General features: G+C 43.3%; 1 protein-coding gene across 3 annotated transcripts in view; it reads right to left on the reverse strand.

The window, feature by feature from the left end:
- Positions 1–19,279, reverse strand: part of SLC11A2 (solute carrier family 11 member 2) — a 33,524-nt gene extending 14,245 nt beyond the window's left edge. The window contains exons 1-9 of one of the 3 annotated variants that reach the window (XM_068559808.1): positions 19,190–19,279; positions 7,873–7,944; positions 6,250–6,398; positions 5,229–5,354; positions 4,675–4,794; positions 3,071–3,177; positions 2,474–2,544; positions 2,295–2,362; positions 451–606 (exon numbers count right to left, since the gene is read on the reverse strand). In XM_068559808.1, the coding sequence (XP_068415909.1) occupies positions 451–606; positions 2,295–2,362; positions 2,474–2,544; positions 3,071–3,177; positions 4,675–4,794; positions 5,229–5,354; positions 6,250–6,398; positions 7,873–7,906 (831 nt within the window). In that variant the 5' untranslated portion in view covers positions 7,907–7,944; positions 19,190–19,279. Of the gene's footprint in view, positions 1–450; positions 607–2,294; positions 2,363–2,473; positions 2,545–3,070; positions 3,178–4,674; positions 4,795–5,228; positions 5,355–6,249; positions 6,402–7,872; positions 7,945–19,189 lie in introns of all 3 variants that reach the window. The other 2 variants (XM_068559806.1, XM_068559809.1) reach the window with 2 other exon arrangements.
- Between the last annotated feature and the right edge of the window lie 3,026 nt (positions 19,280–22,305).

The raw sequence follows: 22,305 nt of genomic DNA on the forward strand, positions 1-22,305 counted from the left end.
CGAGTGACTGCTGAGCTCTCAGTTACTGTGGCTGCAAGAACCACTGACCTACAAAAACAACCTGATTTCAGACCTAAGGGGTAGATAACCTTAATTACAAAGGTCTCTGAATCTCCCAGCAAACTATTGTGTTCGACTGACTGGTAAAAGCCAGGTTGGGCTCTTTCCTCCTGACCTCCACGAGGCCACTCAGGCTTTTGAGATTTAAGCACAAGAGACACGGTGCACCTTCAGACCTTTTAAGAAGGACTTTAGTCCCTTCTTTATGGGGTCAGTTATCTCTGGTCACCTTGGTGATTAAAACAGAGTCCAAGTGTGGGGAGTCCAACTGTGGAAAAACATCTTGCTCCTTCAGGGCTCTAACAGTTGTAAACTAAGTGTGTGTCCCTTGCAACCAAAGGAAAAGATCCCATGAACTACACAGGCCACTGAGATGTGGGTCTTGCTTACCTTGACTAAAGCAGAATGCAGGTACATGTTGTGTGGCATGATAACAGCACCCACGATGCCCACAGCCTGCTCGATCTGTGAGGTATGACAGCCTGAACAGGATGGCAGGAACATGCCTTTGAGGACCTGGGTCTGGCTGGGTTTCACTGTAACATACTACATACCAACCGAACAGCTATTAGCCTTTCCTGGAATATGAGACCAGGGGAGTAACACAGTGCTAGGGAACACTCTGCAACCTTTACTCCTTAAACCCCTTCATCAACAACTACATAGGAAATGAGGAATACAGAACCATCCAAAAAAACCAAGCAGTACAAGGTCAGAGAATTTAGGACTGGGGTATCCAGATATTTCACATCATATTTTATAAATTTATTTATTTATTTATGGTTGTGTTGGGTCTTCGTTTCTGTGCGAGGGCTTTCTCTAGTTGCGGCAAGCAGGGGCCACTCTTCATCGCGGTGCGCGGGCCTCTCACTATCGCGGCCTCTCTTGTTGCGGAGCACAGGCTCCAGACGCGCAGGCTCAGTAGTTGTGGCACACGGGCTTAGTTGCTCCGCGGCATGTGGGATCTTCCCAGACCAGGGCTCGAACCCATGTACCCTGCATTGGCAGGCAGATTCTCAACCACTGCGCCACCAGGGAAGCCCCCACATCATATTTTAGATAAACAAAATAGATGTGTAGAGAATGTAATTAATACTCTAAAGAAATAAAATGGCTACTAAGGGCCTTATTGATATTAGCTTCACAGTAACTCCTGTGAGACACACCCAAGAATACAGAGTCAATTCTTGATTACCCACACTAATCATGCTTCTGTGTTCACCTATGTATATAAAAATCACTTATGTTTGCCACTAGCGTCTGCTGAGACTCATTCAGAAACACTTCTCATACACACTTTTTCCTGGTTCGGCATTTCTCTTGGAAGCCTTAGACCAAGCTATATCATCTACTCACAGAGTAGATGCATTTTTAAAAGTCTGCTAAGCCAAAGACTTCCCTGGTGGCACAGTGGTTAAGAATCCGCCTGCCAATGCAGGGGACACGGGTTCGAGCACTGGTCCAGGAAGATCCCACATGCCGTGGAACAACTAAGCCTGTGCGCCACAACTACTGAGGCCGTGTGCCACAACTACTAAAGCCCACGTGCCTAGAGCCCGTGCTCCACAGCAAGAGAAGCCACCGCAATGAGAAACCCGCGCATCGCAATGAAGAGTAGCCCCCACTCACTGCAACTAGAGAAAGCCCATGTGCAGCAACGAAGATCCAACGCGGCCATAAAGTAATTAATTAAAAAAAAAAAAAAGTTTAGCTAGGTCAATAAGCAGAAATCAGTTTATAACAATTGGACATAAAAAGGTGCTATTACTGTAGGTGCATATAACAGTAGGGTTAGGGTTAACCCAATGGAGTATCTGGGTTGGGGGACAAACCGGGAAACATGCACTATATCCCCTATAGTTCATTAACTGCTGCATTACAGAGAAAGTCCAAGCTGCAGTTATTATCAACCAGGATGAACAAAAACAGAATCCCTTTAAGGTAACAGCCAAGAATAACCCTGCAATCCCTTCCTTAACCCTCTCCAAGGCTGTTCTGTTGTTGGGATGGCCAACTTGGAACCAGGGAGTCTAGTCTGGAAAGTCCTAGAAATTCTAGTTATTTTTGACCTAGGAGTCCCTGCAGGCCTTCCTGGACACTAGTCTTTGCTACCTCTTATTCCTTCCAAATTTGCCCAGGACTGAATTTGGCTTTTTGTTAACAAATACTGTCTTTTATAATAAAAGGAAACAAAAATTGTTTTAAAAAGCTAATGAACAGCCTGTAACACTTGCCTCATATCCAAATGTGAGGGCCATAATTGTGATGAGAAAACCAAAAAATGCTTCTAGCTTCCGCAAGCCTAAGGGAGAAAATGCAGCAGTGAGCTCACAGAAGGCAGACTTCCCCATCAGCCACGTGATGGAAAGCAGCTGACTGCTTTGACTGACCCCTCCATTCCCACTCTGCTTACCATATTTGTCCAAAAAGAGAAATACAAAGGTATCTGCAATGGTGATAAGAACTCCACCCCATAGCGGGACCCTAGGTCAGAGATAAGAAATGGAGATTAAAGGAAAGAAAAGAAACATTGAGAAACACTCTCTTCCCAACAGCTCTCCAGTTATACAACACTTGGAGGAGCAAGGACTTGGGGAAAAGGGAACAGTGGCAGGAGGCCAGGCACAGCACCAAGTAAAATAACACATTCATTCAAACTTTGTCTACTATTTCAGACATCCAGGATACAAAGCTGAAAAGTATGGGTCTTATCTCTCAAGGAGCTCACTTGTCTAGTGCGATAAACTGACATACAAATTAATTGTAATACACACTGCCACACCCTGGATAATAAAGGGTGTGTTGGGTCTCATGACCCCACATAAGAACATGGAAGATATAGAACCTACATTTGCCAAGAGAGAAGAAGGTGGTTACAGAAAGGTTCCACAGAAAAAGTATTGATACTCGAGTTGAATCTTGAAAATTGAAAATGAGTTGGGTTTTTGTTTTTACACTTGCTTGGAAATCTAGCAAAACATTGATTACTTTCTAGAGAAAAACCCCTCACCTTCCTACAGAGAGGAGGTTGATGGCAATAGCGGAGCCAATAACTTCTTGCATATCTGAGCCAACGATAGCCAACTCCACCATCAGCCACAGGATAATTCGTGGAACCTAAACACCAAACAGCAGAAAGATATGGTTCTAATTAATCATTTCTAAGAACTTCCCCCATAGTTTGGAATTCACATTTTGGCACTGATCCATAAACAGTCCTTTAAAAGCTTTCGGTCTAGAGACAAAGTACCAGAACTCAGCTCCACTTGGCCCCTTGCTGGAGAAGACCAGGCTGCTTCTATGTGGCAGAGTCTGTTAGTCAAGGTCAGGGCAGCGGCTGACTCCAATTTTTTTCTCCTTCCTTTCCACTTGACAGAAGAACGGAATTTCCATCCATTATTTCCACTTAATTTTTTGCCTGAAAACAATCCTAAAAGTCTTAGGGGAAAATGAGGATGCTAAGATGGTCAAAATGTTGTTCAGGAGAGAATAGAAATGCTGCAGAAGAAAATATCTATCCTGACCATAGGTGAAGAGACAAAACAAGCATGAAAAGGTTGGAGTTATCCTTAACGTAGTAATGCACAAGCAAGTAAAAAAGACAAATACGCAAAGGGACTCGGGGCAAAGTGGTTGGAATTGGGTGTCCTATAAGAAAATCTGGGAACTAATCTGGTCAAATAATCCAGCAGAAAGCAATTAAGTAGTGCTGGCTCACTGAGGCCAGGAAAAAAAAAACAAAAAACACCTCCAGGTACCTACTACCCAAAAAATATGTCACAAAAAACAACTGCTAAGATACATGAAGAAAGAGAAGCTAAAAGAAATTATAAATTATCAAGGGTTTGTTTTGTTTTGTTTTTTGTTTTTGTTTTTGAGAAGCATATAAGAAAAAAAAAAAAAAACAAACAAACAGGTAAGGATACTTTCTCACAGCCAGGAAAGGAGACTAAACATTTAGGACAAACTGCAGGTAGATTAGTACTTATCTAAAGATCAGGCCAGTTTAAAGCTGTCTTCCAGACATTGGGCCCATCCATTCCTGCCTTAGATAGCAGCAAGAAAGGCCCAAAATATCCAGAAGGAAACTAAAGAGGACAGTGTAAACTCCAGGGTCAAGGTAAACTGAAAAATCATTATTAACAAATCCAAAGATCCTGCCTAATATAATTTGCAGTAAAAGGAAAAAACTCACTTTCTTCAAATTTATGGCAAAGACAAACAAAAAAGAAAATATGCATAATGCAAAGTGATGGATGTATGAATAGTATTCATACTGTGGATGTATGAATGAAAGTGCTTAGACAGAATACCCCTGCCCCTTTGTGAACTGGGCACTGCTAGATGCCAAAAGGCAGAGTGAAACGCAAATGTTTACTCAAACAGAATTTTTCTAAGGAAACTTTCTGGGAAATGTGAATCTCATGTTAGACTTTGAAGGAGCACAGAAACATGGGTCAGCCACAGGAGGAGCTATAGAATTTCCCTTGGGATTCCCAGTCCTCAGGGCCACGGATCCCTACATCCTCCACTATTTCAGTATACAAGGGGGCCAGCACAGGTTGCCAGACACAGAGTCACCTATGATATGAGTAACAGACAAACACCGCTCACCCTGGGATACTGACGGTGACACATTTCAGCAAGATGCAGCCCAGTGACCACTCCCAGTCTAGCTGCAAGGCGCTGGAGCAGAAGCCCCACGATGGTGGCCATCAGAAGAACCCAGAGCAACTAGAGAAGAACAAAATCCCACCATTACACTCATTAGATAACTGGGATTGTTTTGTTTGGTTGTTTGGCAATGTGAATGGGAAACACTACGTTCAGGAAAGAGCCACAGTCAGGAATCAAATGACCTGAGTTCTGCATCATGTTCTGCACAGAACCTGCTAGGTCACCTTGCACCTTTCTGAGCCTTAGTTTCTCCCATCTGCAGTTTCTCCTTTGTTCAAGGAAACTATGTGGGTAAAATAAAATAAAAAACCATCTATGTGGATAAAATACAATTTAAAAACAGATGGAAAAGTACTTTTCACTTAAGTGTCACAGCCAATGAAGTATCAGCATGTAGCCACTGAGGTTCATATCCAACAGAAAGAGTAGAGGAAAAGGATGTCATGTGCTACGTGTGTTTAAAAGGGAAAGGGGTAGGACTCGATGTTCACCTTAAATCCAGCCACTGCTCCAGACTGCAAATCAGATTCAATGTTTCCTGGATCCAGGTAGGCAATACTCATAAGAAATCCCGGACCCGTGAAAGCCCAGAGTTTACGAAAGCTAAAACAAGAGTACTGTACAAGAGAGGAAAACAGATCAAAATGATTATCACCTCCAAACTGCTGATCTAATTTATCTATTATTTTGTCACATATAAAGCAGCAATATTAGCTTCATAAGAACATTTAGGAAGCTGGATACTGGGTGTGCCCAAGTTTCACGTCCATCTTATCCACTTCTCATCAATAAGCTGGCCACCTCTCTGTCCAAATAAGAGGCCTTCTCTTACCTGCTCTTTCCAACAGCCTTTCATTCTAAAACCCAAGCAATAATATCAGTATCTCTGTGCACAACCACTACCCAAATAGGACAAAAGGCACTGTAAAAAAGGGAACACGGAATCCATACTTTCTTGATGAAAAAATGCTCACTAGTTCAACTTGGCAACGGGTTTTTCAAGGCCCTCAGTTTCCTTATCAGTTTCTGTTTACTCTGATTACAAAAATTCAGGGCTTCCCTGGTGGCGCAGTGGTTGGGAATCCGCCTGCCAATGCAGGGGACACATGTTCGAGCCCTGGTCCGGGAAGATCCCACATGCCGCGGAGCAACTAAGCCCGTGCGCCACAACTAGTAAGCTTGCACTCTAGAGCCTGCAAGCCACAACTACTGAGCCCTCATGCCACAACTACTGAAGCCCACGTGCCTAGAGCCCATGCTCTGCAACTGGAGAGGCCACCGCAATGAGAAGCCTGCACGCCGCAACTAGAGAAAACCCGTGCGCAGCAACAAAGACCCAACGCAGCCAAAAATTAAATAAATAAATTTATAAAAATTTAAAAAAAATTCAGTCTTCAGAGATTGCGTGCCAGAATTAGACCTGAAGTTGTTGGTCTGGAGTTGTCCAGCAGACTTTCCACTCATAGCTTGTCCCTAGATAATAATGTCTTCCTCTAAGGACCTGTCACTAACCTCCTCCTCAGGAATGGCGATCTTCTCATCAAAGTAGGTGGTGAAGGGCTCCTCTGAGTGCCCCCCAGAGGACTGTGGAAGAGAGGAGTTACTGTAGGCAGGGTTGATGGCCCCAAGACTGGCAGGGTCCCCGTGGTCTCCAGAAGCATCTTCTGAATTAACAGGTTTGAGAAGAAATGAATTAAAGTGAACAAAATACACTAACAGCTCATCCTTAGAAATGCTGATAGTAAACCTTTTTAATACCTAAATGCACAAGATCAACCTGACTCTATCTCAATTTCCAGTACTTTATTTTTATTTATATTTTTAATAAATTAATTTTTGAATAGGCAATATGTTCACATGGCTGAAAATTTGAGAAGTACAAAAACGCTTATGATAAAAAAGCTCCCTCTCACCCCTGTTCCCCAGTCACTCAGCTCTACATCAGTTTTCAGCATGAATCTCACAATGGTTTCCCCCTACTTTCACACTTCTATTCCCACTTGCCAATTTTTAGAACCATTTAATTTTCTTCTAAAAACAGTGATGTCTAGGGCTCAATGTATTAAATAACATCCCCAGACTAGTCCCACTGGTAACCTAAAATCCTAACTTTTAGAAGGAAATAGGTCAGTCTAGTGGGACCCTCTCCTCTCTCCTCCTCCCTGCCCCCAATTATTTGGTAGGACTTACTCAAAGAATCATCCTTGGACATTATACCTCCATCAGGCTCCTCCAAAAATGTGTAAATTGCAAACTCTTGCCACATTTCAGGCTAAAATCTGAAGCTGCAGGGAAACCACCAAACAGGAACCCTCCTGACTAAGGCCTGCAGTGAAGAGCTTGGGAGGGGGAGGTGTCACCCTCCTGATAGAGGGCTCATCTCAGATTAATCATCAGTGTTTCCCTAAATCCTACATTTTGCAGTTAATTTTAAATGCAGGGAGGGGGAGGGTCTGGGAGAAAAGGGCTAATACAAAGCCCAGTTTGCTGTAGCCTTCAAATGGCTATTTTTAACCACAAAGCTCTAATCTCAGGGTTTCCAAGAAACCTTTGAAACATCCAATCAGAAAAACAAAAGCTCTCTTTCTATAGGGAACTGACCCACTTCACCTTAAGTGGCACTGAACTGAGGAGGAAATGTACAGAAAAGGAATGGAAATTCTAATGGAGAAATTTTAAATCAGGAAGGATTAGTCAAAGCACTTAAGAAGTCTCATTAAATACACTATTAGGTGCTGGCTCAGTATTTTACTGTTCCATGCATATCTGAAGTGCTGTGAGCAGACAAAGCACTCTAGAGGTTTTTATGCCAGGTCTGCAAATAATACTGCCTTTACAAGCATCACAGCTATAGAAACCAAACTCGTAGCTAATCTTAGCTCATCTCAGAACTGGAAATAAGATATGAGGCAAGTCTCTGTGGTTATAAATCCATTTTCATTTACAGCCTAAGTTACCAGGTGGTGACCTCTGAATGGAGCAGGTCTCCATGATGATATTGTTGGCTGGGGGAGAGGAGATGGGGACAATTTTTGTTGGAACAGAAGACAAGAAGGACAATATGGTAAATTTCTGTTACTGGCTTAAGCCTAATTCCAAATAAAAATTAGACAATAACACAAAGCTGTAAATTACCATCTGGTGTCTTCTGTTCAGGACCCAACACCATGGTGGATACCTGAGTGTCTGAGTTCTTAGAGTAAGATTCTGGAAAGGAGAAAAGAGAGGGAGAGGAATTAGCAAGAACAAACTAAAACTAACAAGTTCAGAACTAGCATTCTGTTACTCTGTATGACTGAACCCTTACTACGTGAAAAGAATAATTGTTCTACTGAATTAGATAACCTTGAAAATAATTACAGTTTTCAGAATACGATTAAGAGATATTTAATAAAAAATGTAAAAGTCTTAATCATGTTTTTGCTGGCAAAACTTCAAAACCAAACTGAAGCAAAAGGTATTTCAGGGAAGTGGGCAAATAGTTTTTAATAAGCATCCACAGAGAGGCTGCTAGGCAAGTACCCAGTCTCTGCCTTTGCCTCCAGATTAACCCAAATATTTAAAAGACTGACTCCCCCCACCCCATTTTGATGAGTTTTTAAGGACAGAGATCTATAACTCTCTTTGATCTAACTAACAATTTAAGCTCATGTTTCAATTTTCTGGAAAGGGGGAAGGGGAAGCACCTCACCAGCACACTGGTAGTAGAAGTAGAGGGTCACTATTTCCCAGCCTCACATTTCCCTGAAGAGAGACTTCAGCTGTAAGGTTTCAGGTCTCATTCCCCAACACTTCAACAACTGGGAGAAGAAACTAATGACCATGGCCCTCCCCTCCTGGGCTCTCAAGGAGAGCTGAGGCACCAGGAGGACAAGGCAGCATGCCTGCACTTCTCTCCCTCAGCAATAAGCAGCCTGAGGGGGGGCCGGGGGTAAGGGGGTATCCCAGATGTCCAGCATCCTATTGGGTAAAGTTTAACTGGGGGGCAGGGGAATATTAGTAAGCCCATTGGGCCACAGATCTATGGCATATTCTCTAGTCAACCCCACCAATAAGGCTGATTTTGTAAAATTTTGATCTACTGATTAAGGAATCCATTTCTCAGTTGATTCCAAATTTAGAAAGGGAAAGGTAAGTAGTATTGTTAACTGCCTCCCCTTAAATCCCAATAACAACTATCCTACTGAAAAAGTGATGAAGCCTCCCCTTAGCTATCTTTTACTACTTAAATAGTCTTTTTCCACTATTGTAACTTTATTGCCCCTATTTGAACAGTGCTCTACTTTCTTTGATAGTCTATCAACATATTCTGTACATACTTTGCAAAATTACGGAATTAAGACCTGAAGGGGGTTTTAGGTTTCATCTATCTTCTGGAATGTAAAACATACCACCACTTGCTAATTTGGAAAACATAATCTTTCATGTCTATAGTCACCAGTATCAAGTATCTTGTTATAATGAACAATAGTAACGTCCTTCCTATCAGAGTTTGAGCCACCAGATGGTTTCGCCAACAGATCCCAAAACTACTGACTAAATCCAACCCCTCTTTCAGCCAGTTACAACAGCACCTCACCTAAATGGGATTTACACATCCGACCACTCAGTAGCAGTGCCACTTGGATTCCAATCACAGCACAGCTCCTAGGCCCCACTCAGAGCCTTTTTACTTTTATTTTACATATAATTCTAAGAAGCCAGGATAACACACAATAAACTAGAAACCACAAATCAGATCTGGGACTATGGCTCTTACAGGGAAAGTCTTGGGCTATTTGATATGAGGCAACTTCCTTATACTTCAATCAGCTCTGAGAATATTATTATGAAGAATATTACTGGGAGGACTTCCCTGGTGGTCCAATGGTTAAGACTCCACGCTCCCAACGCAGAGGGCCTGGGTTCGATCCCTGGTCAGGGAACTAGATCTCGCACGCTGCAACTAGAAAACCCCACATGCTGCAACGAAGATCCTGCGTGCTGCAACTAAGACCCGGTGTAGCCAAATAAATAAATAAATATTTTTAAAAATATATATATTATTGGGAATTCCCTGGTGGTCCAGTGGTTAGGACTCCGTGCTTTCACTGCCAAGGGTGCAGATTCGATCCCTGGTCAGGGAACTAAGATCCCACAAGCCACACAGAGCACCACCATGCCCCCCGCCCCCGCCAAAAAAAAGAATATTATTATTGGGAGTTCTCTGGTGGCCTAGTGGTTAGGATTCTAGGCTTTCACTGCTGTGGCCTGGGTTCAACCCCTGGTTGGGGAACTGAGATCCTGTAAGCTGCACATTGCAACCAATAAATAGATTAATTAATTAATTAATTAAAATAGGAAGAAGTGCAAAAAAGCATTAACAGTGGTTATTTTTTTATAAGAATATTAACATTATATTATTATTAAGAATAACTCAAGTTTCTAATTGCAGCCCTACTCATGAAGAACCGATTCAATTAGATTACTTTTGTAGTGATGACTGATATCCTGTTTCAGAAGGCACAGAAGTGTTTAACACATGTGAGTAAGATTCCTATCCAAAACAGGCCTTTAAAACTTATATTTAAAAAGCAGGACTTCCCTGGTGGCACAGTGGTTAAGAATCCGCCTGCCAATGCAGGGGACATGGGTTCGAGCCCTGGTCTGGGAAGATCCCACGTGCCACAGAGCTACTGAGCCCGCGTGCCACAACTACTGAAGCCCGTGCGCCTACAGCCCGTGCTCCACAACAAGAGAAGCCACCGCAATGAGAAGCCTGCGCACTGCAACGAAGTGTAGCCCCCGCTCACCACAGCTAGAGAACGCCCGCGTGCAGCAATGAAGACCCAACACAGCCAAAAATAAATAAATAAATAAATTTATTTTTTAAAAAAAAAACAAACAATTGAGATAGTAGTGTTTTTCCCCAAGTCTGAAATGTGAAAAGGTGTTGAATAATTTTAAACAGAAATATCTCAAGATAAAATTTTTAATAATTACTATTAGTATTTTAAGTGATTACTCCCATACTTACTTACAGAGCCGATAAAATACAAGAAGTCTGGTCTTCTCTGTGAAATCTCAGAAATATATTATTCCAAGAGAGAAAATGATTCTAGATTCCAACATTTTTTTTTTTTTTGGCAGCACCTCTCGGCTTGCCGGATCTTAGTTCCCTGACCAGTGATCAAACCAGGGCCCCGGCACTGAAAGCACCGAGTCCTAACCACTGGGCCGCCAGGGAATTCCCTAGATTCCAACTTTCTCATCAAAGCATTGAGTCAACAAACTATGAACTCCACTGTTTATAGTGTCTAGAGAACATAACTAGGGCAGGGAATAGAGGGTCAGTATGCTTGGTGTGCTGCACAGTATTTAAGTCTCCATGAAAATTTAACAACCATATGGAAGCAGTAAGTTAACAGTAAGACAGTTTTGCTCTCTAGGACCATACCACCAGGTCATTTCAGTTATTTAATTACGTTAAGAAAAAGATCGGGCTGCCCCGGTGGAGCAGTGGTTAAGAATCCACCTGCCAGTGCAGGGGACACGGGTTCGAGCCCTGGTCCGGGAAGATCCCACATGCCTCAGAGCACCTAAGCCTGTGCGCCACCACTACTGAGCCTGAGCTCTAGAGCCCGCGAGACACAACTACTGAGCTTGAGTGTCACAACTACTGAAGGCCGCGCGCCTAGAGCCCGTGCTCCGCAACAAGAGGAGCCACCGCAATGAGAAGCCCGCGCACAGCAACGAAGAGTAGCCCCCGCTCGCCGCAACTAGAGAAAGCCCGCACGCAGCAACAAAGACCCAATGCAGCCAAAAATAAATAAAGAAAAAGAAAAAGAAAACTTAAAAAAAAAGAAAAAGATCAAGTGGACATACAAGCAATAAGAATCAACCCAGCAGTACTCTGATAACTATGATTAACACTGCTTTGATATTCTAGCTCACCCCCAACCACTAAGTGTCACCTTTTCTTAAAGCCAGTAAGTTTCCTCCTCTCAACAGCAATCGACAGCAGGAAAAAAATGGCACTCATGGTTCAATATAATAACTATTTTATCCGATTCCTTATCAAAAGTTGTAAGACTTTTACAAGATAAGAATGCTAATTACATTTTGTCTAAATGTCAAAAGCCTACATATCCTTTGACTCAGCAATTCCATTTCTAAGAATGCATACTAAAGAAACAGTCCCACAGGAAGTATGTGCAAGAATATTTCCCACAGCACTGTTTGTAGTGTAAAAAGACTGAAACAACCTAGTACATTTATAGGATGGAATACCATAAATAAGGCAGATCTCTATGGATTAATAGGAAACAATCTCCAGATATACTGTGAAGTTAAAAACCCAGTTTATAGAACAGCATGCTATCATTTACGTAGCAAAAAAAAAAAGAGAGAGAGAGAGAGAATACACACATACACGTACAGACGATATCCAAAGGACATGCCAAAAACTGGTACTGCCGTCCCTAAGAGGAAGCAGTGGGGGAGCGCAAAAGAGGTCAGGCAAAAGGAAGACCTCTCACTGAATATACACTGTACACGGTTTTGCACTTAAAAAAATTTTTTTTACTATGTACCTGTATTGTTTATTTTTTTAAAACGTAAAGGTCACATAGGTTTACTCGGTTTCTCAATGAACACCTCAGGGACGTTCAGTTTCTCAATGAACACTTAAGGGACGTATCAGTTCTCTCTGATAAAGCTTCACAATGGACAATCAGAGATCTGAAGCCCTCTGGCTAGCAGGCATATATGGCCTCAAGCTTAACTTAACTACTACTTTGACTTAGTGCACAAACAACCAAGCTCTGAAATTGTGATTTGGAAGTTTCACCTGAATGCAAGGAATCAGAAAAATTCTTCTCAGGAAAGTGTTTCCTGACTCCCTAATTTGGGTTAAACGGCCCTCTTTCATGTTCCCCCAAGGCACCTGCTGCTTACTACTATCATATCACCTTATCCTGAAAGCATTTATTCCCTAGTAATATTCTTGCAACTCGTCTGTAAGTTTGAAATTATATTAAAATAAAAAATTATACCCCCCCAAACACATACTAGTTATAATAAATTCCGAACATTTAATTAATAATAATTCCATGTGTTCTCTTAGCATTTACAATAAGTCTGGAAGAACAATTTGGATAGCCCAAATCAGTTTTTAAAATTGCCACCAAGAAAGTATGAAATACTGAGTATTAAAGTACATATAGGGCTTCCCTGGTGGCGCAGTGGTTGAGAATCTGCCTGCCAATGCAGGGACACAGGTTCGAGCCCTGGTCTGGGAAGATCCCACATGCCGCGGAGCAACTAGGCCCGTGAGCCACAATTGCTGAGCCTGCGTGTCTGGAGCCTGTGCTCTGCAACGAGAGGCCGCGATAGTGAGAGCCCCGCGCACCGCGATGAAGAGCGGCCCCCGCTTGCCGCAACTAGAGAAAGCCCTCGCGCAGAAACGAAGATCCAACACAGCCATAAATAAATAAATAAATAAATAAAATTTAAAAAAAAGTACATATATAACTTCAACTTAAACATTTTCCCCCTATGGTTAAAAAGAAGTTTGAATTTAAATTAATTTTTTTCTTATAAAATTCTCCTATAGAGAGCAAAGGCACCCCAAACCATTTCACTGATTTTAGAGCTGTGTTCACTGTTGCAAAGGTCTCCCTAAAATTAATTTTAAGTTTTGGAGAGGAATGTCTTTGAACAGTCCTCTAATTCCTCTCCCCTTTTTTCCTCCCCCCACCTTGTATAAATAAAATCAGAGACAACATTAAGTAGGAAAAGAAGTTTCATAAAGGCAACTAGAAAAGTGTGCATGGAATCAATTGATTAGATAAATGGGAACAGGAATGTTTAAAGTTGACTGCCAAAGCCATCTCTTCTGCCTCTTGATGTTTCCTCAGCCAACGTTCAGTGCCAGCAACATGCTGGTGACAAAGTGGAAACTGCCAGATGCACAGGCTTTAAAAAGTGATACCCAAGTTGTTCATTAGAGAATAAAAAGGAGTTGTGATAAAAAAAGAATTCCATTTGTTTTGAAGAAAATGTAAAGATTTCCAGATTCTTCTAAAATTCCCTTTTCTCTAAAGGTCTACTTTTAAGGCTAAAGCACTTGATATTCCTACTAAATCATGACTGTTAATCTAACATCTATACTGTGCAAGATGTTCTTCATGAAGGTGAACTCCTGCCCCTGATGACTGAGAGTCAACAAAACTGAAATATTCAGTGGTTCAAACAGATCTAACTGCTGTCTGAACCCTACGTATTTTAATAAGGAATATTACTAGCCATTTTTTAAAATGAGAAATTATTACTTCCTCTGTTTTTCCATTCCAGGTCAATAAAGAAGCACCAATTTCTGAGTCTTTCCATCAGGATATACATCTAATTAATTCCAAAACTCAATTTGCCCCCATTGGGGATGATGGGAGAGAAACAGCTTAGAAAAGCCATGTGAATTTCTAAATTATAATTGAGGATGTGAAGTTTGGAATTATTTTTTCAATTTGGATAAAAAATAATCCTATTTTTCTCTCATTAAAATGAATTTGATATAAAATGACAAAATGAAAAAAAGGTTGGAGACAGATTACATCTACTTCCTGACATAAGAACAAAGAGAAAAGCCCCTCTGGTGTTAGTTTAAGAAAAAGGCCTGGAAACTCTAATCCTCTTACCTAAGTGAGTAATATTCCGGTAAGCTGACAAAGTCACACAAGCACACCCAGTTTATAAAGTACAAACAGTGCTGCTATTGTACAATGTGCTTAACACGCATCAGATCCCCTCTCTCTCTCTCTCTCTCTGGCACAATGGCCACTGAGACAGACTGTTCATGTTACTGACTTTGTATTCCATAGTAATAATCTCAAAATTGGAGACATCTCCCTTAGTCTACCAGAGAACTACAATTTCAGCTCAGCATCAAGTTTGCTACTTCCACCTGAGTTAGACTTTTGAAAATCTGTTTGATGGTTGAAAGGAAAACCTGACATGGAGAACATCTAATGATAAAGAAAGAAGAGAAAGAAAAAATCTTAAGCAGCAAGAAGAGGAGAGAGGGGGTAAGATAAGGGGAGGAAGAGTACAGTTGATAATAAAACCGGCTGCCTGGGTGTCAAAGACGATAACAGTGGGGAGAAACGTGGCCAGGCTGTCAAGAAGTACTGAACTTTTAGACAACAATATCACCCATCAACCAGAGAGTTCAGAATTAGAAGGGCCCAATTAATACCCATTAAATAGAGCTCTTCACTTTCTCTGCTCAGAGCTCTGAGGCTTAGCCAGCTTCAAATCTCCTTGACTGCTCACACATCAGGGTCACTAATATCTTACTTCCAGAAACTATAGCTTGGTCTTTGTTCCTCCCAACTCTCACAGTGTGAGGCTTCCCCCGATTTCTTCCCAACCCGAAGTTTACAGCACTGCATTTCCCTTTGGCGGCCCAACCTGGCCTCCTGGCCTGACACATCTTCCCTGGAACACAACTCCAAGCTCTGTGAAAATTTCAAAGACATCTTTACAATGAAGTAAGAAAGTCTATTAAATCAGTCTATACCCACTTCTTGCCTCAGAAAAAAAGTGTTTTGCCCTTATACTTGCTTAAGTAGCTGTTCTGGCAAATGTGAAGAAAGATTATCATTAGATTACATTCAACTTATTTATTCCAATGACAGATACTGGCCCCCCAGTGCAGACTGAGCTTAACAATTTTAAGTACATATCTTCCTCAATGTTTCTTTGCTTAAAGCAAAGAAAAACTGTCTGTAAAGACAGACAATACATATAAGATTCTCCAGCCTCATACATGTCTCCTTCTGCTCTTTGGAACCCGCTACAATTTCAATAGTTAACTTGTAGCCTCCTTTCATTACTTAGGAATTTTAAATGTTTTTTTTTTTAAACGTATTGTTTACTTTGTTTATTTATTTATTTATTTATTTTTGGCTGTGTTGGGTCTTCATTTCTGTGCGAGGGCTTTCTCTAGTTGCGGTGAGCGGGGGCCACTCTTCATCGCGGTGCACGGGCCTCTCACTATCGCGGCCTCTCTTGTTGCGGAGCACGGGCTCCAGACGCGCAGGCTCAGTAATTGTGGCTCACGGGCCCAGTTGCTCCGCAGCATGTGGGATCTTCCCAGACCAGGGCTCGAACCCGTGTCCCCTGCATTGGCAGGCAGATTCTCAACCACTGCGCCACCAGGGAAGCCCTACCTAGGAATTTTAATAGACACTTGATTGTTAGTGATAAATGGGACCAAAACAAACAAAAAAAACCCACACAAGATGACCTACTAGCAATAAGAACAAAGACAAGCCTGAGAACCCTAATTTCCTAATTTAAGTCTTTACTGGGAACTGGTCCTTACACTAAAATATGTAAGTTACTCGGACCTTAAATTAAAAGTGGAAGACTTCCCTGGTGGCGCAGTGGTTAAAAAATCTCCCTGCCAATGCAGGAGACACGGGTTCAAGCCCTGGTCTGGGAAGATCCCACATGCCTCGGAGTACCTAAGCCCATGCACCACCACTACTGAGCCTGAGCTCTAGAGCCCGCGAGACACAACTACTGAGCCCACGTGCCACAACTACTGAAGCCCGTGCACCTAGAGCCCATGCTCTGCAACAAGAGAAGCCACCGCAATGACAAGCCTGCGCACCACAACGAAGAGTAGCCCCCGCTCGCCACAACTAGAGAAAGCCCGCGCGTAGCAACGAAGACCCAACGTAGCCATAAATAAATTAATTAATTTTTTAAAAAGTGGAAGAGGAATTAGACAATATATTTTTATCATCCCTGGCCAACTGCTTTATATTCCATTCTGATGTTGTTATAGTTCATAATACATATTTGTTGTTTTGTTATATCCATATCCCTGATGATACCTGGAGGGCTTGTCTTTGTGTCTCCAGGGGCCAATAAATGTTAATTGTTAAATACATGTCTGTTAAATTATCAAAAGAATAAACGGCATCGGATGGGTGAGACAACAAGGATCTAGGACTTCTAACTCCTTATATTCGGTACAGTCAAATGCTCCCTGCCTTCTTTTCCAAAATATTTTATTAAAACCAGAGAGACTCACATGATAAAGATGACAATATTAAGGCAAAAGGCTTCCCTTTCTGCCTCAAACACTCAACTCTTTAAAAGTGTCACTCCCTGTCCTTATTAAAGCACAGAGGTTTCACAAAGACACTGTCCTCCACTCTCACCAAGCCAACATCCAACTTTCAACCCTATACAAGTACTAAACTGTCTTACTCCAAAGCTAAATAACTAAACTTACGCTATGTGTACTTCAGTCAAACTGGGCCAGCAGACTGTGCAGTAAGCGATGTTCTTTTTAGTAAACTCAAAGTTTCTCATTTTGTGATTAGTTCCCAGTAATGCTACCTATATAAACAGCAGCTTTCCTGGAAAGGGAGAACTGGAAGACAAAAAAGTCTTCCATTAAAGCCTTCCAGACAGTACCAGAGAGGGACTTTTAAGCTCACAGAAAGGGCATAAGTACGGCAGCAGACATACACAGTAAGGAAACAGGGAATAAAGATGTCTTTGATTCCACAGCACCCACCCAAGCTCTTAGCACTAAAAGTCAAATAGAAAAGATGCTGCTTTGTATCAATAGATATGACTCTCTAACCTCTAACCTTTACTTCACTGAGTCAAAACTGAACCAAAGCTGCTTAGGAGCTCTGTGGAGTATTCCAAGGGATCACCACTGATTTCCTAACAGTAGAGTAAGATTAGATTTGTGTCAAGCTTCCCCATTCACTAACAGAAGTGCTGCCAGGCTGTCCAGAAATTCCCCGCCCAAGTCCCAGCCATCCCGGAAACATGAGAAACCAAGAATGCTGCAATCATGGCCTTTTTGGTATTGGGTCCAAAAAAAAACTGTGTCTAGGCCAAGAATGTAAATGAAATATCATCCAATGAAAAACTAAACAGTCAAAGAAGTTTTCATTTACCCAACACAGCTGTCACGGACAGACCCAGTACTGTACAGAGGAAGTTTCCAACCTTATTTAATGATAAAATAAACACCCAGCAGAAAACCTTTAGTCACACGTAATTATACTATAGCCTCAGATCATGAATGACGTGGATAGAAAGCAGGCCTAAGGGTTCATTGGCAATAGGCTTACAGGATTTTGAACAAGGATAAGTAATAAGGTCAGAATTCTTTTAGTGTGGAATCTTTTAGGGGAAAGAAGGCACTTGTAGGTAATAATAAAACTCCTACATGCCAGGAATTGTTCTAAGCACTTTAAGGGTATTAACACATTTAATACTCACCACCAACTCTTTAAGATTGATATTATTAATCCCCATTTTAAATATGTGGAAACAAAAGAACAAAGAGGCTAAGCACCTTGCTCAAAGGTTTACAGAGCCAAGAAGTGCTGCAAACTAGTCGGGGTTCAGCTTCCACTGGAGTCAAGGTAGAAACACAGTGTCCCCTGGTTTCACCAATATTCACTAGAATTATGACCTCTGGAAACCCGTCTCCTCTTGCCTCCCCTTCCATATAATTTTTGCTTTTGCATTTCACTTTAAAGAGATGTCACATTCCCTTAACTTCATAACGCTCCTTTGAAAGCAGTGGACGATATGAGAATATCTTCACTTTACACAGGAAAATCCAAGCCCAGGTTCCTCAACTTCTCCCCCAATGATGCTCTTTGAAATAATCTGATATATGAAGGGAATTTGGGGAAACCAAGTGAAAAGGAACCCAAAGGCGTAATAACATCAAAAAAATTAGCATAGCTTTAAAACCAGGGACATATGAAACCAAACAGATGGAGAGCAGCCACCCCACTCACATACCGTGTGCAATAATGCCCCCTACAAAGGTACCTGGAGCCTGGAGGCTGCACAAACAGCCCTAAAACCAATCTACACACAAGTACTCAGCGGCCTGCCCAGGCCCCTCACACGAAGGCGCTCCCTGGATGTCGGCTGCAGTAAAATGAATTCTTTTGTTGAAGTGGGGCGAAGGGAGGCCCAGGGAGCGGACGGGGCGCCAGGTCTCCGCAGATAAGAAGGCGGCCGCGGGGACCTTGCCCCGTGGCCATCGGCCTCTTCCGCGGCGTGAAACGGGGTCAGCGCACCGTCGATCACGGGTCCCGGCCCCGCGGCTGGTCCGGCCGGGGGTTCGGCCATTTCTCTTAGGCCGCGGAGGGAAAGGGGTGAGGCCGCTGCAACCTCTGGCGTTTCCTTCCCGCCCCCCGCTCCCAGCGCCCTCCTCTCGGTCTTCCTTCGAATAATGCGGCTCCATCTGGACCCCGCGCCCAGGCCCTCACAGCCCGTGCCGCCCCTCGCAGCCCCGCTCGGCGCCCCGCATGCCCCATCCTGGCCCCGGCGCCAGCTCCCAAGCCAGCCCTCCATCCGGGGAGCCCGGGGAAAGCCGGGCGCCCGCGTGACCTCTGACCTGCCCTGCGCCCCACCTTACCGTCTCCGCAACCACCTGACAGTCTGTCCACGCGCCAGACGCTCCATACCCCTGGAGCCAGCGCCACGCCAGCCTACCCCCTCCACGCCCCGCGATTGGCCGACAGGACCGCAGCTGCACCTTCCTATTGGCTGGATTCTCCGTATTCCCCTTGGCTGCCGGCGAGCAAGGCGGGCCGACGGCAAATTCCGGGGCTCCGCCCACCCCAGGTCAGGCTGGAGGCGGGGCCACGGCGGCCCGAGCGAGAGCTGTCTCCTGCAGAGTTAGTGCTCGCGCTGGTCCAACCCACAGTGTGGGTTGGAGTCTCCCACCCCGCTGGCAACCTGCAGACACGTAAGTTTCCTGATGTAGTTCGCCGCGGCCTCATGTTAGGTCCTGGAAATCAAGATCATTTCTTCTGAGACGCGGCTCTGTGAGAGATACAGCTCCATCCTACAAAGTATAGCCACCTGGCAGGACCATTTCCTCTCGCCCCCAGAGCCACATCATAGTATCTGCTGCCCCACCAAGAGCACCCCACACCTGGGAAGAACCGCGAAACATCAGCTAGTGCAGCCATTTCGGCTGCATCAGTTGCCCCATTCCCAAGCTTCGGTAATGAATTGTTTTCCGCTCTCCTACGCAGCTGCCTCGCTTCGTCCCCCAAACTTTATTCTCCATCTACCCAAAAGTAGTCCCACTCCATCCGCAGTTTCAATCTCACATCCCAGAGTCTTTCTCTGAAGATGATGACCAGACTTGTGGTGCTTTAGAGGGGAGAAAATAGTCTGACTAACCACCCTAATTTTCTACAGTGTCGTTTAGAGCTACCAGAAACATTCTTAGACACCCCTCTCCCCGCGCCCCCCATCGCCCCCATAACTGCTTTCATTAAAGGTAACCAAGCTTATCTAGCCAAGTCATAGGCCTAGAGAGGAAAAGCATAAACCCCTCCAACATCTTTCTTCCTGTAAAAACTGCTAGGAGAAAATTTTATTAGTTGGTAAAAGAGTCCAAGAGAAGAGGAAAGGAGAGTAAAGTGCAAAAAGGAAAATCCAAATAAAGTACAAAGTAAAAACAAATTCAAGGACCCAAAAAAACTGGGCTGAGCATTATCAGTTATCTGGTACAGGCTGGTTTCCATACAGAATTTCTCCTAGGGAGAAAAGAAAATGCACAAATTAGTCCTGAGAATCTCTCTATCTACAGCACATATGGGGAGTTTCAGAAAGGCTTGATGAAGTCCCTCCAGACCAGAACCTTTCCTTTGGGTACTTCTACTGAAACTAGAAAATAAAATGGCTGGAGCCATCCTTCTCTCATTCCAGGTCTGCTCAGGTGGGCAACTTCCCTGGGCTGTTGCATACTTACTTGCTGGCTACTTACTTAGCTCAATGTGTGGAGCTGCCTCCTTCTTAAGCTGTTTCTTCATTGTGCAGGCTGGGTTTGACTTTTCCCAGTGCCGGCTCCTGTCTCCCGCCTCTATATATGCAGACAAATGTGCCTCCCCTTGGTTAGATAAGGGCCCTTTAGGCTGCTCTGGGCAGCACATTGTTAAAGACACCGCATGGAATTTCAAGAAGCAAACCACACCCTTCAAAACATAATCAAATTTCATCTTTGACCTGCCATGAAAAGGGAAGCATCATATACCTGCCACTCCTGGGTACTGATGAACAATGAATTGCATTTGAAAACTTTTATTCTAAGATTTCATCTCTGTCTCATTTCACAGGAGCTAGAGGCAGGCCTGTGTGTGCCAGTGGTTGAAAGGGGTGGAGAAAAAGGAATTGCTTTCCTTCAGGACGCCACCCCCCTTGGAGGGAAGCTGGTTTGGGCACTTGAACCAGGGCTGCATGTGCACTAGGACTCTGCTCCCCTGAGACGTAAGCTGAAACCAATTAACCCCAAGCCTGACAGTCCACAGACATTTTCCACATAGGTACGTGCAGCACCAATGCAATTATAGGCAGTCTCAGAGTATGGGTGAAAATGTCACCCAGTCCATCCCTTGGGATCGGAAGGACCCGCTGGCATCAGCCTGGTCAATCAGTGAGCCACAGGTGGACAACAAAGCCGCACAAACCCAGGACTCTGTTCCTGATGTCAAAGGGAAAAAGAAAAAACACCTGAGACTGACAAAAAAAAAAAAAAAAAAAAATCCGGAGCAAGCCAGGATTTCTCAATCTAGGAAGAGAGGAGCTGGGGAAAAAAAAAGGGGGGCGGGGGGGCGTGGAATTTGCCTCAGACAAATATAGTTTAGTATGCCAGCTGGAGGCAAAGCTGGAAAGGAGAGGCATTGGAGTGGGGTGAGGAGAATGGGTGGGATACTGGAAGGAAGACCTTGCTGGCTTCAGGAAGTTTTCTGGTAGTTTTAAGGAAAATCTGCTTAAAAAGCATACGCAATAAATGTGATAGAAAAAATTACGTTAGAATGGAAAAGAAAGAAAAGCAGCAATCAATTCATATCCATCTTCTAGCAAGAGGCTCTAGTGCCTACACGGAACAGCCATAGAGTCAGTAGAAGGAACTGTGGATCTTCTGTCCTCGACCCAAGATGAAGCTCTCTTCATTCAAGGACTAAAAGTCATCTCATTACAACTTGACCTATCTCTTTGTCCTTGTTCTACAGCAGAAAGTAGAAGAAAAAAAGAAGAAATATGAAATCACCCATGAACTAACCTGTTGCAGGAAAAGGCCCTATTTTGGTTTAGGACTTCCAAAATAGGAATGCATTTTACAATGAGACTCTACCATAGCCCCCCCTATTGCCTTTACTCAGGAATTGCTCCCAACGTACACACTCCACTCTTTCCTACTAGGTCCCCACTGTTCACTTATAGTAACTGACAACATTAATGGAATTCTTATTATGTATCAAACCCCATATTTAACACGTTATAAACAGGAATTAATCCTTGCAATAAATTTGTGAGGCAAGAACTGTAATCTTTATTTTGCATATTAGGAACCTGAGTCTGAAGGAGGTTAAGTAACTTGCCTAAAGACACACAGCAAGTTAGTGATAGAGCCAGGCTTTGAACACAAATTTGTTAGATGCAAGAGCCAGCACTCCAACTACCATACCATAATGCCTCCATCTTACACACCTAAAACAATTCCCTTCCATTCAAATC

Source organism: Eschrichtius robustus, chromosome 13 (genome assembly GCF_028021215.1).
Source record: "Eschrichtius robustus isolate mEscRob2 chromosome 13, mEscRob2.pri, whole genome shotgun sequence".
Lineage (NCBI taxonomy): Eukaryota > Metazoa > Chordata > Mammalia > Artiodactyla > Eschrichtiidae > Eschrichtius > Eschrichtius robustus.